This window comes from Cannabis sativa, chromosome 2, assembly GCF_029168945.1.
Source record: "Cannabis sativa cultivar Pink pepper isolate KNU-18-1 chromosome 2, ASM2916894v1, whole genome shotgun sequence".
Lineage (NCBI taxonomy): Eukaryota > Viridiplantae > Streptophyta > Magnoliopsida > Rosales > Cannabaceae > Cannabis > Cannabis sativa.
Window position 1 is genome coordinate 3267329 of NC_083602.1, and position 23330 is coordinate 3290658.

General features: G+C 30.8%; 7 protein-coding genes across 8 annotated transcripts; 4 read left to right on the top strand and 3 right to left on the bottom strand.

Moving 5' to 3' along the window:
* The first annotated feature begins 9088 nt into the window (after window positions 1-9088).
* On the top strand, window positions 9089-11343 carry LOC115718478 (L10-interacting MYB domain-containing protein). Of its 2 annotated transcripts, none has more exons than XM_030647266.2 (3): window positions 9089-9355; window positions 9929-10271; window positions 10363-11343. In XM_030647266.2, exons 2-3 carry the CDS (start codon window positions 9948-9950, stop codon window positions 10948-10950), a joined length of 912 nt encoding a protein of 303 aa, XP_030503126.2. In that variant the 5' UTR covers window positions 9089-9355; window positions 9929-9947; the 3' UTR covers window positions 10951-11343. The 2 variants fall into 2 exon arrangements, with proteins under 2 accessions (XP_030503126.2, XP_030503127.2); XM_030647267.2 differs by having other exon boundaries at window positions 9111-9355; window positions 9936-10271.
* A 437-nt stretch (window positions 11344-11780) lies between these two features.
* Window positions 11781-12437, bottom strand: LOC115720602 (auxin-induced protein 15A). Its single transcript, XM_030649753.2, has one exon. It carries the CDS (start codon window positions 12244-12246, stop codon window positions 11968-11970), a length of 279 nt encoding a protein of 92 aa, XP_030505613.2. The 5' UTR covers window positions 12247-12437; the 3' UTR covers window positions 11781-11967.
* Window positions 12438-13749: 1312 nt separating this feature from the next.
* LOC115718457 (auxin-responsive protein SAUR21-like) lies at window positions 13750-14271 on the top strand. Its single transcript, XM_030647242.2, has one exon. The coding sequence runs from the start codon at window positions 13856-13858 to the stop codon at window positions 14150-14152; it is 297 nt and encodes a 98-aa protein (XP_030503102.2). The 5' UTR covers window positions 13750-13855; the 3' UTR covers window positions 14153-14271.
* Window positions 14272-17532: 3261 nt separating this feature from the next.
* Window positions 17533-18638, top strand: LOC115718458 (auxin-induced protein 15A-like). Its single transcript, XM_030647243.2, has one exon. It carries the CDS (start codon window positions 17866-17868, stop codon window positions 18160-18162), a length of 297 nt encoding a protein of 98 aa, XP_030503103.1. The 5' UTR covers window positions 17533-17865; the 3' UTR covers window positions 18163-18638.
* A 489-nt stretch (window positions 18639-19127) lies between these two features.
* Window positions 19128-19659, bottom strand: LOC115721440 (auxin-induced protein 15A). Its single transcript, XM_030650737.2, has one exon. The coding sequence runs from the start codon at window positions 19567-19569 to the stop codon at window positions 19291-19293; it is 279 nt and encodes a 92-aa protein (XP_030506597.2). The 5' UTR covers window positions 19570-19659; the 3' UTR covers window positions 19128-19290.
* Window positions 19660-20943: 1284 nt separating this feature from the next.
* On the top strand, window positions 20944-21470 carry LOC115721439 (auxin-induced protein 15A). Its single transcript, XM_030650736.2, has one exon. It carries the CDS (start codon window positions 21060-21062, stop codon window positions 21354-21356), a length of 297 nt encoding a protein of 98 aa, XP_030506596.2. The 5' UTR covers window positions 20944-21059; the 3' UTR covers window positions 21357-21470.
* Window positions 21471-22287: 817 nt separating this feature from the next.
* LOC115721441 (auxin-induced protein 15A) lies at window positions 22288-22853 on the bottom strand. The gene has a single exon (XM_030650738.2). The coding sequence runs from the start codon at window positions 22748-22750 to the stop codon at window positions 22472-22474; it is 279 nt and encodes a 92-aa protein (XP_030506598.1). The 5' UTR covers window positions 22751-22853; the 3' UTR covers window positions 22288-22471.
* Between the last annotated feature and the right edge of the window lie 477 nt (window positions 22854-23330).

Consider the following 23330-nt stretch of genomic DNA (forward strand, 5'->3'; position numbering starts at 1 on the left):
TGCAACACTAATAACCGACACTTTTTATAGGTGACGCTTTATGATTAGTTAACGATATTTTTTAAAAATTATTTTTAAAATTATATAAAACTCGATACTCAATTACATTAATAGTTGTATAAGATCGAGAAATATACTAGACAACATTAATACCTTTTAACAATTTTTTTTAAAATATATTGTATAAAATCTACTTTTCCTTTTATATTTTACAACACACTTTACATTACACTATAGGTGAGTTTCTTTAAAATACATCATAAAAACCATACTTTTTTTAAAAAATTATTATATTTTATTCATTTTAATTATAAAATATTAATACATACATATATCTACATACAAAAGATAATTATTAAAATTTAAAATAATTGATAAAATATATTTAGAATAATGAATAGTTTTTAATAAATGTAAATCATGAATAATGTATTTTAAGAAATTTTAAAATAAAAAAATAATTTAAAACATCTATTTTAGCGTATTTTTGTACGGTTCTTTAAATATTTAAAGCTCTTCTATTTTAAAGAAGTTGTTGAGAGTACTCTATCAGGAAAGGGAGTTCAAATTCTCTAGGTGGCGTTTGGTTGGAGGTAATGAAATGGAATGGAATGGAAAGGAAACAATTTTCATTTCATTCCTTTGTTTGGTTGCATTTTAAAGTATTGGAATGCTCTTTCCACCATTTTGGTGGAATGACTATTCCATTTTAAAAAGGAAGGAATGACCATTCCAATGTAACAAGAAAAAAAATTTAATTATTTTTTTATCAATTTTTTTTTTATGCATTTTAAATTTTATTCCATTCCATTCATATTCTTATTCCCATTCCCATTCCTATTCCTATATTTTCATTCCTCCCAACCAAACGACGCTTTTGGAAAGTTAGGAAGGAATTAGATTTAGATCTAATTGGAATTGGAGGTAATTACACAATTTTTGACCATGTAATTATACTAACAATTGAGGATCTAATTAAACTATTGGTGTCATGAAAATTGAATGTCATTAGAATGTGTAATGACTAAAAAATTTCTATATCAAATATTAATTATGAAAAAATATTATTTTCATGTGTAATTATTAACTATTTTAAACACCTTATAACTAAATACAAGTCCGACTCAAGGGTGGGACAGTAGGATCCCACGCCGAAGGCCCCACCCAAACCCAAAAAATCCTATAACAAAAAGGTCCTAAATTAGTTTTTTTAAAATACCATTTTTTATATTTTTACTATTATTTATTAAAAAATATATCTTTTCTAAAAAAAAATACTTAATATATTTTCTTAAGATACTACATTTAAAATTTTACTGAAAAAAAAAATAGTCCAATTATATTTTTAAAATACTATATTTTAAATTTTTACTATTATATATAAAAAAACATAAAAACTTTTATATAAAAAAGCCCAATTTGATTATTGAGGAAATTACACTCTATACCATTTTTATATTGTCCTATTTTATTTTTACCCTCTTTTTTAAAGTTTATCATTTTTACCTCTTTTTTTAAACATTGTACAAATTTTGCCCCCGTCACTTCAAGATACTCTCCATGTGACTCTCTTATGTCAGGGTATTTTGGGTACAATACATATAAAAAGAGGTATGTTTCAAATAAATATAAAATTAGAGGTAAATTTGATTAATTGATTAATAAAAGAGGCATTTTTCAACTTACCCCTTGATTATTTGGCTCAAGGCCCCAATTGGCTTGAAAAAGCCCAATTTGATTATTTGGCTCAAGGCCCTAATTGGCGTGAGATTGGCCTGTCCAAACATAACTTGTATTTTAAACTATAGTGTAATTATTAATTTAAGTAATTACTACTTTAATAGTTACACAGCAACTTTCGAATACGTACTAACAACTTTAATTAGGGTGTGCTTTCTTTTGATTTTGAGATAATAGTTGAATTAGCTCATTGTTTTAAGATTTTAATTAAGAATAAATGTGTATTAATTATTGTATTTAATTTTTATATAACTTTTTTGTTATATTTATGTATTTTTTTTTTCTATTTTTCTAGTTAATTACATTTTTTTTATTACTGAATTTATTCTTTTTAATAAATTTCTAATATTTTTTATTTTTATATATAAAGTATGGTTATCGGAAATTGTTATTTTGATATATTTTTTAAAGTTAACAATTAAAATTAATACAATTAAATTAATTAATTAATTAATTATTTTTCTCAAAATATCTAAATTAATTTTTTTTATTTCATAATTTATTAAAATAAAATTTATATAATTATTTAAAAGTGTTAACAAAATTAGATAGACACTTTTTATATCAATCCAATTTAAATTTCAATTAATTATTTAATTTTAAATTTATTAATTATTTTTGCTTAAAACATCTAAATTTAATTTTTATTTTATTGTGTATTAAAATATAACTTACATTTTTTTTTTAATAAACTTACAAAATTATTTAAAAGTATTAAAATTAATTACATATTTTTATAGCTCTAAAAATTAAATTTTATAATTTAAAAAATATGATAGAGTTGAATTAGATTTTTTTTTATTATTTGAGTTAATAATAAAAAATAACAACATGGAATACATGTCTTAGCAAACATGTCAAGGAACATATTAAATTTTTTAAGTCAATTTACAACAAATGCATTAGAATTATGGTCAAATTAAAATATAGCATTAGTCTAATTTTTTTTAGCCAAATTTAACACATTGGCAATCCAATAATGATCTAATGACTTGCAAAATTCAAATAGTCAATTTCGTTAGTAAGTGTAGTATATATGGTCAATATTTATATGCTATTGTTTTCTTTCTATTAATTCAGCTGCGAAAAGTATCAAAATCTATATTGTCCAACCTGGTCTAACTAAAAGGCTAACTAGTTTACAAATGAGCATTAAATGTGTGCATTTATAGGTGTGACTGAATTGAGTAGGGGGCACCAGTAGTCTCTAATACTTTCTATAGATGGCGTTTCACGATTCATGAGCGATATTTTTAAAAGTTATTTTTTTAAGTTATATGAGACTCGATACTTAATTACACCAATAACAGTATGACACCAAAAAATATGCTAAGTACTAGTGATACTTTTTAGCAATTCTCATAATATAAATTAATTAAATAATTTTTTGAAAATATTAATAACCGATTATAAGGTGTAATTTTTAGATAGTACTAAGTACCACTAATACTTAATAAGAATATTGGTATCAATAGTGGGTTAGATTGGAGATCCTAGCACTTAAATATCACATGGTTCAATTATCTTAAAATTAATTGACACAATCAAGTTGTGTATAGTTATTGCCAATTGCCATACATACCCAACACTTTTTCATAACAGCTAATTATTTGGCTGAAATTTAAGATCCACAGAGTAGCCTTTACATGATCACATCACAGTAGTCCATTGTAAAATGATGATTACAGCATGCCAAACTTAATAAAACCAAATAAATATCAAAGTAAAGAAGAATCTTCTAACATTCAAGAAAAAAATTAATTTGATTCTGACTTTGTACATACTACTCTACCACAAACAAGAGTAGTTTCTTTCAAAGGCCACTTAACCAATTACAATGATCTTAGTATCTATCATTTTGTCAAAATTAATATTGCAAACAATTTAGGAATATCTTAACAAAATGTTCTCCAAGACACTTTGCCAAAATGTAACCTTTGGATCCTTTCATTTTGTACATGAACTTATTGTCTCTTATACCGTCAAGAATTTAATTAATTCTCCATAATAAAAAAGTATTGAATGAGTAGTTTGGTGGTAAAATGCTTACTCTCAAGTAGTTTTTTAAGCCGTTAAATATAAGAAAAATGTCTCGCAGCTTAGCCACCCTAGACATCCATTTTAGGCACATTTATATACTTATGTAGCATTTAGTTAGAAGTAACGAAATGAAATGACATGAAAAGAAAATAATATTAATTCTATTAATTTGTTTAGTTGCATTTTAAAATATTAAAATATTATTCCAATAAAATAATTTTTTCAAATGATAAATATTTTAATAATTTTTCATTCAATTTTTTTAAGGAGTTTTTTAATTTTTATACTTCAAAACAGTTTTTTTTTGCATTTTTACGAAATTCTACATAGAAATTCCTATTGCAACTAGTGCTGCAACTTAAATTGCAACAAAAAATCGTATAGAAACCCCTATTGCAACTAGCGTTGCAACCACTTTAAAAACCTAAACCGTAAATTTGAAAAAAAAAAAGTTAAAAAAATAGCATATAGGATAATTCTCCTTTTTTTTAATTTAGTTTATATTTGATTTCATTCTATTCCTATTTCTATTCTTATATTCTCGTTCTCATTTCTATATTTTTATTTTTTTCAACCAAACGCAACCCTAGTGCTCGATTGGGAGGTCACATTGCCTCAGAGGGATTTCAGCAAATATTTGTGGGTGGGGTTAAAGCTCTCATGGTTATGTTCAGAGAAAAGAGCTAAATCCCATAACAGAAGGTGTTTTACTTTGAAAAATTGTGTGAACCAGGATAGAAGTTGAATAAGGGCTATAATGTGTGTTTTCATATGCCAATATTGGATTCATAAATGAATAACATTTCCATTTGATGTATAACTAAAAGGGTACTCATAAAAATCAAATGTTAATTGCACCAAATTTGGCCTTATGGGAATTTGTCCATCTTACTAATCACTTCTTAGGAATAATTTGATGAAAAAAATGACCAATAGAGAAAACAGAGAGAACCCATCAAAACCAAAATCTAAAAAGAGGTATGACAATAATACTAATCCTGTTTAGAGATGATACATAAGACTATTAAGGACATTTATAGCTTCATCAATCAGACTATTAATAGATTAATTCTTTTCTCCATTGCAATAGATCAAAGAGGTAGATATATTTACATTTCTCAAACTTATCATCATTACAAAACCACCCAAAAACAAATGTCAAATTTGCAGTTATGAGATCTCAAACAAATCCCATAAATACAAATCAACATAACATATAAGTTTCATGGCCAAACCAGGTCAACACAAACTCTTGACACCTGTAAATTCTTGTCATGATCAGACACAACATCATAGCTCTTTCTGGTCTCTTTCATGGCAGAAGAAGATGCAGTAGCAAAGGCAGAAGCACAAGAAGAAGAAGAAGATGATGATGAAGAAGAAGAAGAAGAGAGCTTTACCCAGAAATCTGGATCTTCATTATGATGACTAACAAGTTCAGATAACAAAAGCAAAAGAGAAGCCATAAAAAATGAACAACACAAACAAGCAAAAGTGTATATTTCTTTGTTTCTTTGTTTTGTATTTGTGAATTTGATATGTGAAGTTATTAAGTATTTATAGGTAAAAAAGAGTTATTATAAATTATAATAAAGAGAAATGAGAAATAGCCCATTGGAATGTTGTCGTTTTGTGTAAAAAGAGTAAATGATGTCCCCTGGTTTTGAGTCACACAGGTAGGAAGAAAACAAGGGGTTTCATTGTAAATAGGTGTCAAAACCATTATGAGAGATGAGCCTATTTGACACTTAACTAGCCTAACAACATTATATTATTGCTAATTATATTATTGCCTATGTTTCTAAACTTTTGTTACTGTTAAAAATTATGGTTGGATTTAAGAATTTTTGTACAATTTCGTTTAATTTTAATAACTAATAATTATTCATGTATTAAATTATGCTTCTTAGATTTTGATATCTACTAAATTATATCCTTCAAACTTTGACACGTATCAAATCATACTCCTTAGAACTTTGATTCATGTTAGATTTTTTTTTACTAAAATTGGATATAAGTCCTTAAATTCAACCATCTCAATAATTTAAGGAGAATTTTTAACAGTCTTAAAAGTTTAGAGAGCATAATTTAACACATATCAAAATTTAGAGGACAAAAGTCCTAATTGAACTTATATTATATAATATTTTATAATTGGTTAACAATTTTTTATAAAGGAAATTATACATTTTATGAATTTTTATATTATTTTAAGGGAAAATTAAAAAAAAAAAAAAGAATGGAAAATCGAGTAAGGGTAACCAAATACCATTATGGTAAATTACCAAAAGGGATAACTAGGTACCTTATGTTGTTATTTTTATTTTTTTTGTAAAATTTTCTCATAAAATATTTTTTTTTTGAAAATCCATATTTTTACAAATTTATATTTTAAAAACTATAAAAATAAAATTCTCCTTTTTTATATTGCTTATTAAATTAAAATACAAGAAACTCAATATTAAAATATACCAATAATAGTATGTCACATTTTATAATATTTGTCACCTTAAGTACCTTGAAAATACATGGAGAGGACTCTAGAGAAAAATTAGTTAGTCCTTTAAATAAGAGTGAAAAAATATAGGATTCTCCTGGGTTGGGTAGGCCCTAAGTATAGAGCTAGCTCGTCTTAGCTTAAGGTTATGCCTAGTCCGTTTTAACCTAAGATCGACCTTGCCTTTAGTATTTCTTTTATGAGATAGTATTATTATTGGGCTCGTTTGGAACGCCGTATTAAATCGTATTGTATTGTATTGTATTATATTGAATTGGATTATATATCATATTTTTATATAATACTATGTTAAACTTTAATTTATACTAAAATATTATATATTTAGATGTCCATAAAAGTTAATACCACATATAGTTTTACATAAAAATATTGCATAAAATACAATTCAATATAATACAATACAATACAATACGATCTAACGGTATTCTAAACGAGCCCTTAGACATTACCTTAGACATTAGTATTATAAAGTATTGTTTTTATGAGTAGTTAGCGGTTTTTGTGAATAATTGGTGGTTTTTTATAATAATTATTAAATTAAATATATAAAATTTAAGATATATATTTTTTAATCTAGTACTTATGGGATAGATGAGGTATAAAAAGTTGGGTATATGAGTGACTAAAAAAGACAGTTGGGAAAATAGAGAGATGAGTGACTAAAAAAGACAGTTGGGAAAATAGAGAGAAGTGAATAAGCACATAGTTACATAAAGTAGATTAGTAGCATTAATATTAGGTGTGGCGGTGACCAAACAAGAGAACCCAAAAAAATAAAATAAATGACCAATAACATAAATACAAATACATAACAATACAATAAAAGGTGATATAGTGAGTGTTGAAGAAGTAAGCAAGTATGGCATTTTTCCAGCCTAAAAAGGAGAAAAAATAGCTTTCATTCAAAGTGTGTTGTGTCATGTCAAGTGTGGTGTACGCTCACCCTCTTTGGCTTCTTACCCTTAATGTATATTTTGAGAAATCTTAATTTGGACACCAAGAGTGACATACTATTATTGATACAATTTAATATTGGATCTCGTATATTTTAATATAATAAAATTATTATTTTTAGACACTAATGATATTTAATATTGGAGAATACTATCTTACATAGATTAAATATAAAATTATTAAGTCATATATAAAAATATGTACTACTTCACTCATCATTAAGTAGTTTTGAAATGGTTAGCCAAATATTACAAAGACGCTAGAGATCCGATCAAGATTTGTTAAATTTAACTGTAAGTGCCAATTGTGTTTACCATTGTATATGTACACGTGACATCTTTTTATTGGCCTAAACAATTTTAATAATTTAAACAATATAAAAATTGTTTTAAAATTAAAAATAAAATAATTCTCAATAAAATATTTATTTAACAAAAAAGCTAAGGGAAATTTGATTTTCTATACTTACATATACTTAATATTTTTTTATCTAAACACATAACAATTAATATTTGTGGGATGTGACACATTTTAAAATATCCCTAAAATACCCTCATTTACATTACCGCCTCCCCTCTCTCTTCTTCTCTCTTTGTTATAAACAAAAAAAAAAAATTAAAAAAAATTAAAGTGGGCATCGGGCCCTACATCGAGCCCTACATCGGGCCCATCGGGCCAGTCATCTGACCATCGGGCCCTACATCAGGCCAATCCTATAAAATGAAAAAATTTTAAAAAAAATAAAGTGGACATCTGACCATCGGGCCGACCATCGGGCCCTACATCGGATCAGTCCTATAAACAGAATTTTTTTAAAAAAAATCCAAAATGGGCATCAGACCATCGGGCCCTACATCAGGCCATGCATCGGACCATCAGGCCTTCATCTTCAAGCTCATATCAAACCAGAAAATCGGATTTTCTTACCCAGAAAGATCACAGACCCTAGATCTACCCCATCTAACCCTAAATCTAATCAAGAATGCACATATCCAACCTAAATCTATCAACTAACAACATTTTCACCATAATCAATAAGAAAAAAAAAAATTAAAAAATCGAAAGGGGAAAGGCTCGTCGCGTGCTCAGTAGATGGGTTCCTTTGTGGGGTGGTGGGTTCCCTCCGTGGGGTGGTGGGTTCGGTGGGTTCTTCGTTCGAGTGGGGATTCGTGGGTGGTGCGATTTCAAATGCTAGAGAGAGAGAGAGAGAGAGAGAGAGAGAGAGAGAGGATGATTGTTTGAAATGTGAGGGGTAGTTTAGGAAAATTAGGAAAGTTGTCATATAAGACCAATTTTAATAACTATGCATTTAGAGGAAAAATTAAATGGTATTTTAAGCATAGAATTTCAAATTTCCCATTAGAAATACACCTCATTATTAAAAAAAATATAAACTTAAATAATTTTTAAAATTTACTCTTAATACTTTTTTAAAATTTTTTCCTCACATTATTTTATGTTAATTTTAATATTTATTTTGATTCCATTTTCATAATTATTTCTAACTCATGTATATATATATTTTTTATTTTTTTCTAAGAAAATTTCATATAATTTTTTATTTTAATTTTTTTGTCATAATTTTGAAAATATAATTTAATTTCGTTTGATAGGTATATTTTTTAAGAATATAAATTGAAAGAAAAAAATAAAAAATATTCAGTACAATTAAAGATATAAATTTTATATAAAATAAAAATTATTAAAATAAGGTGTACTTAACATTTTTCGAGGTGTAAAAAAAATTTCCCTTTTACAAATTATGTATAGTTTTAGATTAGGATACCAATTTTAGACCCATATAATTTCAAATTTCCCAAAGCTAATCTCTAGAAAGAAAAAGGGCAAAGTAGTAACTACACCCAGCAAAAAAGATATGTGGGATGGGTTTTGACGTTGGACTGAACAGGAAGAACTTCGGTGTTCTGTTCTGTTCTATTCTACCCTTTGTTCCAGTAACTACTCCGTTCACTGAGACTCATTGAATTGACCCAACTCAATTCACCAACAACATTCTGTGGGCTTTTCCAACTAAACCCCCAAATTTCTTCCCTTTTTTGAGCTGCTTAGCAGTATAATCTCTGGGTTTTGAGTTTCATTAAGGTGAGTCTTCTAGTTTAGTCTTTCTTCGATTAATTTGTTATATTGTGGAGTTGGGTCAGCTTGTATTTAATCAGTTTATGCTTTTAATGTGATTGATTCTAACTTTGAATTGAAATTTGTAGTCTTTCGGTTTTTGAATTGAATGTGTTTGATAAAATGCATGGGATAAACCCAATTGAGTGTTGTTACTGTTAAATTCCCCTTACACAAAACCCTTTGGTAAAGCTTAAATATTTATTATAATTTAGTGCATTTTTGAAGCAGAGAGTTTTGAGTGGCATTGAACTGAAACTTGTATCAATTTCCCCTTAGTTATTCCTACACTCCTTATTTGAACTGAAATTTCTGTTCTTGTTCATTCTGTAGTTTTTCACACTACTTTGCTCTGTGTTCAATATAGTAATCTGGGAAGAATTACATTTGACTGGATTGCTTTTCTCCTAACAATTAACAAAGTTGCAATTATTGCATTGTAAAAGTTTTGACTTTTGAGTGGTCCCTTATATCATGATATCGAAACTGGGATTTGTATTACTTTTCTATAAATACGTACACTTATTTTTGCTCTTATAGTGTGTAGGGTTGGTAAGGTATGGCATGTAATCTTGAAGAATATGATGATGTTTCCATATGGCCGCCTCAAGTTGAAAGATATTTCATTGCCTTGTTGCTTAAGGAATCCAAGAAAAGCTTACATACTTCCACCCTAGATAGAAAAACGTGGAAAGCCATAGACAATGATTTGTTCTCGAATTTTGGAAGGAGATATGACCTTGCGAAGTTGAAATCAAAGTTCAATCGATTGAGAAAGATGCATCGTGAGTTCTCAAGTATCTTGTCCCAAACTGGTGCTGAATATGATCCTGAAACTAATCTTATTCGTGCTGATGATGATTTTTGGGATGCCTACTTGAAAGTAATGCTAATGTGCCTCAGCTACTTTTTGTCATTTGTTTTTATAGTCTGTTTATCTGGAAATTATTGATTGTATCGGTTTTGATTTGCAGAGACACCCTGGTGCAAAGCGGTATCAAAGGAAAGGATGTGCTCATTACAAGTTGCTTGATCAAATCTTCAAGACTCTATCCACAACAAACCGACCTCCACCCTATGCAGCAACCCATTCCCCATCAAAATCTGAGGATGAGCAGCGGGTAGAAGAACCTGAAACTGTAGCAGATGATTTTGAGCCAACTGCCAACGTTGCTGATACCAATGAGTCTGGGACTTCTGCTACTGTTGCACGTTGTCAAGCTATTCATCCTCTTGAAAATGTTCGGCCAACAAAACAATATAGAACCTCAGAGCATTTAGGGGCGGATAACATACACGGGGGATGGACCAACAATGTGAATTCTAAAATCGAAGTAACTTTGGGGCCATTTGACCGAGTTCATAGGAGTAGTGAGATGTCATCAGATTATGATCCATACTCTGTAACTGAGTGCATGGATATATTGGAATCCATTCCAAATGTGGCGAATGCTTCTTACTTGAAGGCAATGGATAGATTTTTGATTCCCGAGTGGAGACAAATGTTCGTCAAGATGTCAGAGGGAAGACGATGTATGTGGTTGGAGAGTTTGAAAAGCTAATCAGTACTCTTACCTAGGAGACTAATGAGATATGGTTTCTACTATTTTGTATATTCGTAATTAGAAGAACAGCTATGGTTGGATCACTTGCCATGTCGTCGATCGAGTTGTAAATGTTGGCTGGACAAATTCTAAGATCTTATTAGTTGGTGTGGATGATACTTCAACACAATTATGCAACTAATGTATTTTCTGTAGCATTATTCTAACTTGTGAAGTGTAATGACTCAACTAAATTTGGTTGGGGAGTTTGTGTAAAGTGTAACCAAGTGATGGGGGGGTGTAAAAAGCATTGAGAGATTTTCTAAGTTAGCAGTGACCCATGAATCTTCATTGAACTCATTCTTACAAGAAAAATCATTTATGTTATAATGTAGTAATGAGATTGTCTTATATCATGCTCTCCCCTTAAAAATGTGTATTATATGCAAAAATAGTGGGGAAGACTTCCCATACTTTTTATTTTTACATAGAAAATTGTTCTCACTTTTTGCAGGAATTCAAAACTTAGTGGTGTATTCCTATTAAGTGCTCATATAGGTCTGGAATGGTGGATTAATGGTGGGTTATTACTAGTATTTTGATGATTTTGTTTTAAAGCCCCATGTTATGCTTTCCTTGTATTAATTTCCATTAGTAGTGTTTTCTCCAAGAAAATGGTTCACCATGAATTTGTTAAATCAGAGCTCTTTGGTCTTACAACTCAAAGCTAAAAGGACTATTTTGAAGTGCCCAATTGGCAGTGCTATTTTGCAGATCAAGATAGAACAAGGACACAATGATTCTAGATCTTAATCTAAAGAGATTAATACATAAATAAAACAATTCAATTGAGGAAAAGCTTTAAGTAGTTTCATTTGTATCATTCTTAGGGACATTTTAACTTCAGTCCCTAAGGAAAAATATTTACATGGTAATGGTATTGACATTCTTTGCTATACAAAATTGTTACAAATAACAATCATTTTTGTTAGTGGTTATGTATTAGCATCTATCTATACTCATCATCATCATTTATCAAACATTTAAGCTTGAAACAAGATTGATGAAAACATCTTCACTGCAGGGAATTGTTAGAGCACCCATTGGATGATCAAATCCGAATTCTTCTTCAGCTTGACATAGCAATTCTTGGAATGAAGAATGGTTCAAGTATGATATAGGGATCACAAATCTTGTCATTTTGTTCTTCCCAACATAAACTGCCAAATACCCTTTTGGAACATCTTTTGCACTAGAAAAAGGCTTCTGAATAAGTTGCTTGGCATGAACTACACCGGGAAAACGAAAACCCATGATTGCTGAAGTTTCTAAAGGTAGAAGAAAGAAGAAAATGTAATCAAAGAGAGAGCTGTTAAAGTACTAGTACTTGAAGTTGTGAGGAGTTGAGATGTTGAAGAACCCAATCTTAAGAGTATATATATAATCAATGTGCTGTGTGGAAATGAATGGTGGAGACTAAAGAGTCAATTAATGAGATGGGGTCTAGTGAGTGACTTATAATCTTTGAGAAATCACATGGTTGTGTCTTTCCTACTTATTTGAAAGTCACATGAGAAAAGAAAACTTGTTAGTTGAAGAATCCATTAGGTCATGTGATCAAATATGTTCCAAAGTGGTTTATCTTTGGTATATACATTTTGTTTCAAGTGGGGTTTCCTTGTAGGTTGTTCACCTGGTAATGTCTATACATATGCCATAGTCACAACCAAGTGTCCATGTATGAGTCAGAAGACAAACCCATGTGAATTTTCAAATGCATATGTTTCTTTGCAAATACAAAACCAACCCAATTGCCTAAGTAAGCAAGAGAACCATTCATCTGTATTTATATAAAGGCACATTGACAAATATTTTGTGCTCTAAAATGAAAACTCAAAAAGCAAGATCATCATGGCATATGAATTGCCCGGTTTTGTCCATGGCAAGAAGCCTGTAGGGAGGTCAATTTCCATTGTTAATGAAGCAACTTTGAAGATTACAAACATTCCAAAAAGGCTACTTTACAATGATGACAAAGATCAAAGAAGCCTTATTTATTACCTTATGTTGGTGAAGATTTCAGATATGAAAATTAGATAGGTGAAATTACAATTATTTGCAGATCTCAGTTCTCAGAATTAATAGCTAACAAGAATTGAAGAGAGGAAAGAGGGGATCAAGTTATTTACATGCAATATTGAGCATAGATTAAGAAAAAGGAGAAGATTTCCATACCATGCACTAGCATTCATTTGTATCATTCTTGGAAACATTTCCTTTTGGCCATCCTAACCAATTTTGTTTACATTGATTGTATTGGCATTCAACTTAGAATAATATGGATCAATGAGTGTGTTATGCAAGAAGCACAAAGAAATCTAAGAGAAATGCTAAGGAGCCCAATTATGTTTATATAAAATGATCAATGTACTTGGTGGTGGGATATTATTTAGAATATATATTTATATTATATATTATATATATATTTTTTATTCAAATGAACAGTTCTACCAAAGAGCTAAGTAGTTGGATGGGGTCTAGTAAGAAGCATAGTTCTTCAGCAATCACATGGATGATAAGCTAGTTCATTATATATGTTTCACACTGGTTTATCTTTGTTGCAAATCTTATAGCACAAGTGGGCTCTATTACAGCTAAACTTTCATATATGAGTTGGAAGACAAAGCCATGTGAACTTCAAATGCTTATGTTTATGTCTCTTGCAAATTTGTCAAACCTTCCCAAATGTCTTAAGAACCACTTATTGACTATCTATGCATTGAAACAGTTCATTCATCTATATAAGGCTACATTTCCACATAACCAAATCATCAAGTCCTCACATTCTCTAGCTACTACAAAATATTGTTTTGAATTACACTAATACTTCTTCTAAAGAAAAATCATACAAAGGAATATCAACATGGCATTTGGATTGACTCGTTTTGTTCAGGGTAAGAAGGCTCTTCGAAGATCGCTTTCAGGCATCAAAGAAGCAACTTTGAAGTGTTCAACCATTCCAAAAGGCTACTTTGCAGTGTATGTTGGAGAAGATCAGAAGAAGCGTCATGTAGTACCTCTTTCGTACCTAAATGAGCCTTCATTTCAAGACTTGCTTAGTATGGCAGAAGAAGAATTTGGATATGAACATCCCATGGGCGGACTCACAATTCCATGCAGAGAAGACATCTTCATTGATATCACTTCCCAGTTGAATTGATAATTGTAATATGTAGCACTGACATAGGTTTTCACATAACAAATTTTGTAATCATATACTTTTACCCTTTTTCTTGGAAAAGAAAGGGATTTTTTTTTGGCTAGTTGAGAAACTAGTAAATAGAAATTACTCATTTGATTTACACTTATTCTCTATTATGTCTTTATCAACTTCACAACTCACTGGCCTTTATTTGAGAATAATTTAGAATCAACTAAGACAATTTATTGCTAGTAAATATAAATTTATAATCAATAATTGCTGTAAAAAATGAAGGCACTGATAGTACTCAGCTTTCATGTCACTGATCATTAACTGGTAAACTAATTAAAGTATATGATGTGTGTATAATGAATACAAACTAATTTGAAAATTCTGTTTTTCAATCATAACTGCGAATTAGAAGGGTTCATCACAAGGCAAAGGACTACATAATGTGTTTTATGCTAAGCCAATAACTTCTAAAGTTCTAAATGGGATATCAAAATACATATACAAAAAGTTATCTTTTTCATATTCTTCATGTAGCTGTGGATCTCCACTTTTTGGTACAATTTTGTTTAGGGTACTATCCTTTAACAGGTTTTATTTACTAGCATAAGAGAGAGAGAGAGATTTCAGGTTCATGTAAACACAAGGAATCTAGGCTTGAAAGTGGGAAAGTTGGAAAACCAAAGCTATATATATACATATACATATATTATATGTATGTATATATTGTGGTATAGTTCCTCCAAATGAAAAAAGTCTCCGCAATCGTCATTTCTGAAAAGTTGTTTACTCACAGTTGTCGGTTCCGAAAGGAGTCTTGTGGAATGATAGGAGTCCGGATGGAAGTTCCCAAATGATTATCATGTTCACTCCGAGTTCAGTCTTTAGGTAACTAGCCCTTCTCTGGAAAGGAGTTCCAGCTGGCTAGTTATCCCTCCTGAAATGATAGATTTCGATAGTCGACTACAGTAGATTTTATTCTATCCGAAAGCGTCTTCAGCGAGAGTCCGTGGTCCTTGAGTCTGGAAGCTCATTTATGTTCCCGGAGGCCATTGCACTTAAGCTGACGTGAAGACTTCGTTCAAAGAGGAGTTGGTCAAGTTAGTTATTTCTAACTAACTTAACAATCTCGTTTCTTGCAGCCACCGACTTTAGAATCTTGATCCTAAGCTTATAAATACCACCTTCGCTTATCATAAAGAAAAGAACAACTAAGATTGAGAGTTTGAGAGAGAAAAGATTGAGAGGTACAGAGAAAGGAGAGAGATTGGCTTTGAGTTTTGTAAGAAGAACTTTTGTAGATGAAGAAGATTCTTGGGTGTAAGTGTGAGAGTTGAAACACTTTGTGAGAATCTCGTCTCAACTGTATTGTACCTATTCTTGCTCAATCAATAAAGAAGGATTACGGTGGTGTTCCAGAATTAGAGTAGAGTCATATATTACATCGATCTATTGAACTTTAACCAATATATATCTTGGTGTTGATTTCTTTATTTTCTGCATTTAGTGTTTTATGGTTTTACTCTGTTTGCTTCTGTTTTTCTGTCGATTATTGTTCCTGGTTTGATAATCTTTTCATTGCTAATTGTTTGATTGTTTAAAGTTCAGTTGTTTTGATTCTGCACATTTAGTTGTAATTTTCTCACCTATATAAATGCCTCTGTACTTTTGATCTCAGGGGAAATATTTTGACTAGCAGAGAAACTAGTAAACTTATTCTGTAATTTTTACGCCTAATCATTAGCCTTTATTTGACATTACTCATTCACAAACATTGCTTTAACATTACTTGTATATATCACTAGTTCACTGATAATGAGAGATGTAGAAAGTAACTAGATCATTAACAGGCATTGAACTTTTTACAATAAATTTGAAGATCAGTAAGGATGATTAAGGACAAGGATTCTAGATCTCAACATAAATAAAACAATTCATTGAAGAAAAAGTTTAGTAGTAATTCATTTGTATCAATCTCAGAGAACATTTTTATTTGAGTCCCCAAGAAAAAAATATTTACATAGTGTTGGCATCTTTGCCATACAAAATTGTAACAATTAATCATTTTTGTCAGTAGTTAGCATCAATCTATACTCATCATCAGATATTTAAGCTTGATACAAGATTGATGAAAGTTTCTTCACTGCATGGAATTGTTAGAGCACCCATTGGATGATCAAATCCGAATTCTTCTTCGGCTTGACATAGCAATTCTTGGAATGAAGAACTGTTCAAGTACGATACAGGGATCACAAATCTTGTCATTTTGCTCTTCCCAACATAAACTGCCAAATACCCTTTTGGAATATCTTTTGCACTAGAAAAGGGCCTCTGAATAAGTTGCTTGGCATGAACTACACCAGGAAAACGGAAGCCCATGATTGTTGAAGTCTCTCTTAAGGTAGAAGAAGGAAGAAAATGTAAGCTAAGAGTACTTGAAGTTGTGAGGAGTTGTGAAGCTGAAGAACCAATCTTATGAGTATATATAATCAATCTGTTGTGTGGACATGAATGGTGGAGACTAAAGAGTCAATTAATGAGATGGGGTCTAGTGAGTGACTTAATCTTTGAGAAATCACATGGTTGTGTCTTTCATTATTTGAAAGCTACATGAGAAAAGAAGATTGTTAGTTGAAGGATTCATTAAGTGATCAAATATGTTCCAAAATGGTTTCTTTTTGCTGCATATATTTTGTATCAAGTGGGGTATGCTTATAGATTGTTCACTTGGAGATGTCTATACATATGACAAACCCATGTGAAGATTCAAATACTTATGTTTCTTTGCAAATACCAAACCAACCCAATTGCCTAAGTATGTTAGAGAATCATTCATCTATATATATACATGCACATTACCACAAAACTCATTCATCAAGTTACCACATTCTTTATTAACATAATCATTTGTGCTCTAAAATGAAAACTTGAGAAGAAAGGTCTACCTAACATGGGATTATATTTGAGGTCACTTTCTAATGTTGAAGAACCAACTTTGAAGACTACAAACATTGCAATTGGAGATGATTCAAAGAAGAGTTATGTGTAACTTTGTCTCAAGATTATATTGCAAGATTAAAAGAAGAAGAAGAAGAATGATATATTCATTGATCTAAGTTCACAAAATTGTAAATAACAGAACTAAGCAAGAATTGCAGAAAGCAAGAATGATATATTCATTCAAGGAAATGCAATAGCATTCATTTCTACCATTCTTTGAAACATTTTTGTTTTGGTCCATAAGGCCAAATATTTACATTGCGTTGGTGTTGTTCGTCATTCAATTTCTCTGTACTCATAATTTGGGCATTCAAATGAGAAATAAAATGGATGAATGGAAAAGAATAGATCTAAGAGAAATGCTAAGGAACCCAATGATTTGGTATAGAAGGATAAATCAAGATGAGCTAGTTCATCATACACCACAAGTGACTAAACAGATCACATGTATAAATGTCTCAATTACAACTAAACTTTCATATATTGACTTAGAAGACAAAGCCATGTGAACTTCAAATGCTTATGTTTTCTTGGAAATTTGGCAAACCTTATCAAATGTCTTCAGAACCACTTATTTTAGAAGCCTTAGATAGGTATGCATTCCAACACTCCATTCATCTATATAAAGGTACTTAACCACACAACTCAATCATCAGGTTCTCACATTCTCTACTACCAAATATTTTGTGAAATCTAAGAAAAACACACAAAGAAAGATCAACATGGCATTTGGATTAACTAGCTTTGTTCAAGGTAAGAAGGCTCTCCGAAGATCACTTTCAGGCATTAAAGAAGCAACTTTGAAGTGTTCAAGCATTCCAAAAGGCTACTTTGCAGTCTATGTTGGAGAAGATCAGAAGAAGCGTCATGTAGTACCTCTTTCGTACCTGAATGAGCCTTCATTTCAAGACTTGCTTAGTATGGCTGAACAAGAATTCGGATATGACCATCCAATGGGTGGACTCACAATTCCTTGCAGTGAAGACATCTTCATTGATATCACATCTCAGTTGAACTGATGATGTAATTTGTAGTACTGACATAGCTAGATTCACACAAAACAATTTTGTAGATTACATACTTTTACCCTTTCTCTTAGAAAAAGAAAGGGAATTTTTTGACTAGTTGTGAAACTTGTTCATATTTCATCTGAATTCCATTTTCCTTTCTGCTATCTCATTTTCTAATCAGTGTCACTCTTTGCCAACTTCAAAGCTCATTGGCCTATATTTGAGAAGAATTATCTAAAACAATAACATTACTTAATCACAAACATCACTATTAACATTTCTTATACATATACATTTATAACTGAGATTATAAGTGCTTCCAAAATGAAGAAAAAGTGATAATCATTTTAGAGTTAAATTTTCATTGCAGGTACTTAACTGATATGAGAAAAAGTGACATATAATAAGCCTTAAAAGAACATACAATTACATCTAAAACTTTATAAACATTAATATTAGATACTAATCCCCTTCTTTCTGCAGATGTTTTTGGTGGTGGAATGATATTATGAGTTAGAGATTTTCTTTCAGAGATGTTAAATTTTTCGGAGCATCTCTTTCCTATGTTCACATATGGATTGGTTTAGCATGCTCTCAGGATAGACGACGAGTTTTAATGTATGGAAGAAATTAATTAATACTCTAATCTAATAGACTAATGACATATGGTGTCGAAAATGAGCTTGGAAGAAATTTATATTAAAGATGTTATAATGAATTTGGTTCACATTAAATTTGGTAAATGAGAAACCTTTGATCTGTTTCAACTAAAATAAGTATTTAAAGTGCCAAATTCACAGTTTTGCAGTACTATTTTGCTGATCAATAAAGAACAGCAATAAGGATAAGGATTCTAGATTTTAATATACAGAGATTAAATCTTAGTTAGAATTGGTAACCAGCTTGGTATGTATAATGAGACAAGGATTTCAGATCTTAATATAAAGAGATTAAATCATAAATAAAACAATTCATTGAAGAAAAAGTTTAGTAGTAATTCATTTGTATCATTCTCAGAGAACATTTTCATTTCAGTCCCCAAGATAAAAATATTTACATGGTGTTGGCATCTTTGCCATACAAAATTGTAACAATTAATCATTTTTGTTAGCAGTTAGCATCAATCTATACTCATCATCAGACATTTAAGCTTGAAACAAGATTGATGAAAGTATCTTCACTGCACGGAATTGTTAGAGCTCCCATTGGATGATCAAATCCGAATTCTTCTTCAGCTTGACATAGCAAGTCTTGGAATGAAGAATTGTTCAAGTAAGACACAGGGATTATAAATCTTGTCATTTTGTTCTTCCCAACATAAACTGCCAAATACCCTTTTGGAACATCTTTTGCACTAGAAAAAGGCCTCTGAATTAGTTGCTTGGCATGAACTACACCGGGAAAACGAAAACCCATGATTGCTGAAGTTTCTAAAGGTAGAAGAAGGAACAAAATGTAAGCTAAGAGTAGTTGAAGTTGTGAGGAGTTGAGATGTTGAAGAACCCAATCTTAAGAGTATATATATATAATCAATGTGCTGTGTGGAAATGAATGGTGGAGACTAAAGAGTCAATTAATGAGATGGGGTCTAGTGAGTGACTTAATCTTTGGGAAATCACATGGTTGTGTCTTTCCTAATTATTTGAAAGTCACATGAGAAAAGAAAACTTGTTAGTTGAAGGATCCATTAGGTCATGTGATCAAATATGTTCCAAAATGGTTTCTCTTTTGCTGCATAAGTTTAGTATCAAGTGGGGTACCCTTGTAGGTTGCTCACCTGGTGATGTCTATACATATGTCACAGTCACAAGACAAAGCCATGTGAAGTTTCAAACTTCAATTGCTTATGTTTCTCTGCAAATACCAAACCAACCCAATTGCCTAAGTATGCGAGAGAATCATTCATCTATATATACATGCACATTACCAAAGTTACCACACTCATTATTAACAAAATCATCTGTGCTCTAAAATGAAAACTCAAAAAGAAAGGCCAACATGGTATTTGAGGTCACATTCTAATGTTGAAGAAGCTACTTCAAAGACGATAAACATTCGAATAGGCTACACTACTTGTCTACACTAAACAAGAATTAAACATCAAGTTCTTTATAAAATGTTGAGCTGCTGATCTTATGACAGAATAAGAAAATGGAAAAAAGACATAAATGACTTCATCAAATAGTCCATTCAAGGAAAAGAAATGCAATAACATTTTTGTTTTGTCATTCAATTTGTCTATACTCATAATTTGACATTCAAATGAGAAATAAGATTGATCATTGTGTGTGTGTATGAATTTTTTCTTTTGAAATGGAAAGAAGAGATCTAAGAGAAAATGCTAAGGAACCTAATAATGTTCCTCTAAAATCAATGTCCTTGGTAGGATATGATTTGGTATAGATAAATTTTCTTGAATTTAAATGAATATTGAAAACTAGAGCTAAGTTGTTAGTGGGGTCTAGTAAGAAGCATAGTCCTTGAACAATCACATGCTATTGCCTTTCCACTTATCCATAATTACTCAAATAGAGAAAAAGCAAGGATGATCATTGATCAAGATGAGCTACTTCATCATGTCAAAATTTCATTGTTGCAAATCTTATAGCACAAGTGGGCTATAATGTTGTTTGTTCTCTAATATATGACTTGGAAGACAATGCCATGTGAACTTCAAATGCTTATGTCTCTTGCAAATTTGTCAAACCTTATCAAATGTCTTAAGAACCACTTATTTTAGAAGCCTTAGATATGTATGCATTCCAACACTCCATTCATCTATATAAAGGTGCTTAGCCACACAACTCAATCATCAAGTCCTCATATTCTCTCTACTACAAAATATTTTTGTGAACTCTAATAGTAATACTTCTTCTAAAGAGAAAAACACACAAAGGAAGATCAACATGGCATTCGGATTGACTGGCTTTGTTCAGGGTAAGAAGGCTCTTCGAAGATCACTTTCAGGCATCAAAGAAGCAACTTCGAAGTCTTCAACCATTTCAAAAGGCTACTTTGCAGTCTATGTTGGAGAAGATCAGAAGAAGCGTCATGTAGTACCTCTTTCGTATCTAAATGAGCCTTCATTTCAAGACTTGCTAAGTATGGCTGAAGAAGAATTCGGATATGATCATCCAATGGGCGGACTCACAATTCCTTGCAGTGAAGACATCTTTAATGATATCACATCTCAGTTGAACTGATGATGTAATTTATAGTACTGACATAGCTAGATTCACAGAAAACAATTTTGTAGATCACATACTCTTACTCTTTTTCTTCAAAACTAGTAAATAGAAATGACTCATTTATTAAAACTTGTTCACTTTTCAGTTGAATTCCATTTTTTTTGGCTGCTATATCATTTTCTAATCAGTGTCACTCTTTGCCAACTTCAAAGCTCACTAGCCTATATTCAAGAAGAATTAACTAAAACAAACATCACTTTTAGCATTTCTTGTGAATATAAATTTATAACTGATATCAATAACTGCTGTCAAAATCAAGAAACTGATTTTGATAGATGCCTCTACTTTTTCTTTGGACGTGTACTAATCAGTAGTTGATATAGGGATCGACACATAGCGAGCATGGAGTAGGATGATCATGATTTATAGGCCTTTAGTTAGTTCTAAGGCTGATATGTGATCTGAAAGAGGAACATGTATGATTTCCAAATTTAATGTCCAAATCAAATTTTGGGATTTGGCTTTTGTCATCTGTTTCCATACAAGAACCTTGCTCGGATCAAATACTTGTTACCTTTCCATAGAAAATTTGGACTAAGAAAATGGTAGTTGATCATGGATTGACACTTTAAGCTAAACTCTTATCTAATAGACTAATGAGACATGGTTTGGAAATGAGCTTGCAAGAAATTTATATTATATAAGTTAATGTTACAATAAGTTTAGTTCACAGTAATGAATTTGTACAGTTTCATTCTCCAAGAAAATGATTCACACCAAATTTGGTAAATGAGAAACCTTTGATCTGTTTGGTCAGACAATTTTTCAGAACAGGAATATTAAGGACAAGGATTCTAGATTTTGCAGACTAATCATCATCTCAAAACCATATCATGGGGTCAGAAAATGGTAACTAGCTTGGTATGTATAAAAGAGACAAGGATTCCAGATTAAATCATAAATAAAACAATTCATTGAAGAAAAGTAATTCATATTTGTATCATTCCCAGAGAGCATTTTCATTTCAGTCCCCAAGAAAAAAATATTTACATGGTGTTGGCATCTTTGCCATACAAAATTGTAACAATTGATCATTTTTGTTAGTAGTTAGCATCAATCTACACTCATCATCAGACATTTAAGCTTGAAACAAGATTGATGAAAGTATCTTCATTGCATGGAATTGTTAGAGCTCCCATTGGATGATCAAACCCGAATTCTTCTTCAGCTTGACATAGCAATTCTTGGAATGAAGAATTGTTCAAGTATGACACAGGGATCACAAATCTTGTCATTTTGCTCTTCCCAACATAAACTGCCAAATACCCTTTTGGAACATCTTTTGCACTAGAAAAAGGCCTCTGAATAAGTTGCTTGGCTTGAACTACACCGGGAAAACGAAAACCCATGATTGTTTGTTGAAGAAAGAAGAAAAGGTAAGCAAAGAGATAGGTCTCAAAATACTGCAAAAGAAAGCACTAGTACTTGAGACTGTGAGGAGTTGAGGTGTTAAAGAAACCCAATATTATGAGTATATATATAATCAATACCCTTGATGATAATTGTAGAAAAGATAAGTCTGTTGTGTGGAAATGAATGGTGAAGACTAAAGAGGCAGTTGTAGAGATGGGGTCTAGGGAGTAAGCATCATCTTTGAGCAATCACATGGTTGTGTCTTCATTATTATTGTTAGTTGTAGGCTGTTCACCAAGTGTCCATGTATGAATCAGAAGACAAAGCCATGTGAAGCTCCAAATGCTTATGTTTCTTTACAAATACCAAACCAACCCAATTGCCTAAATAAGTCAGAGAACCATTCATCTATATATACAGACACATTACATATTTTATGTTATCTAAAACGAAAACTATCAACATGGCATATGAATCGGTTTTGTCCGTGGGAAGAAGCCTGTAGGGAGGTCAATTTCCAATGTTAATGAAGCAAATTTGAAGATTACAAACACTCCAGAAAGCTTTATGTATTAC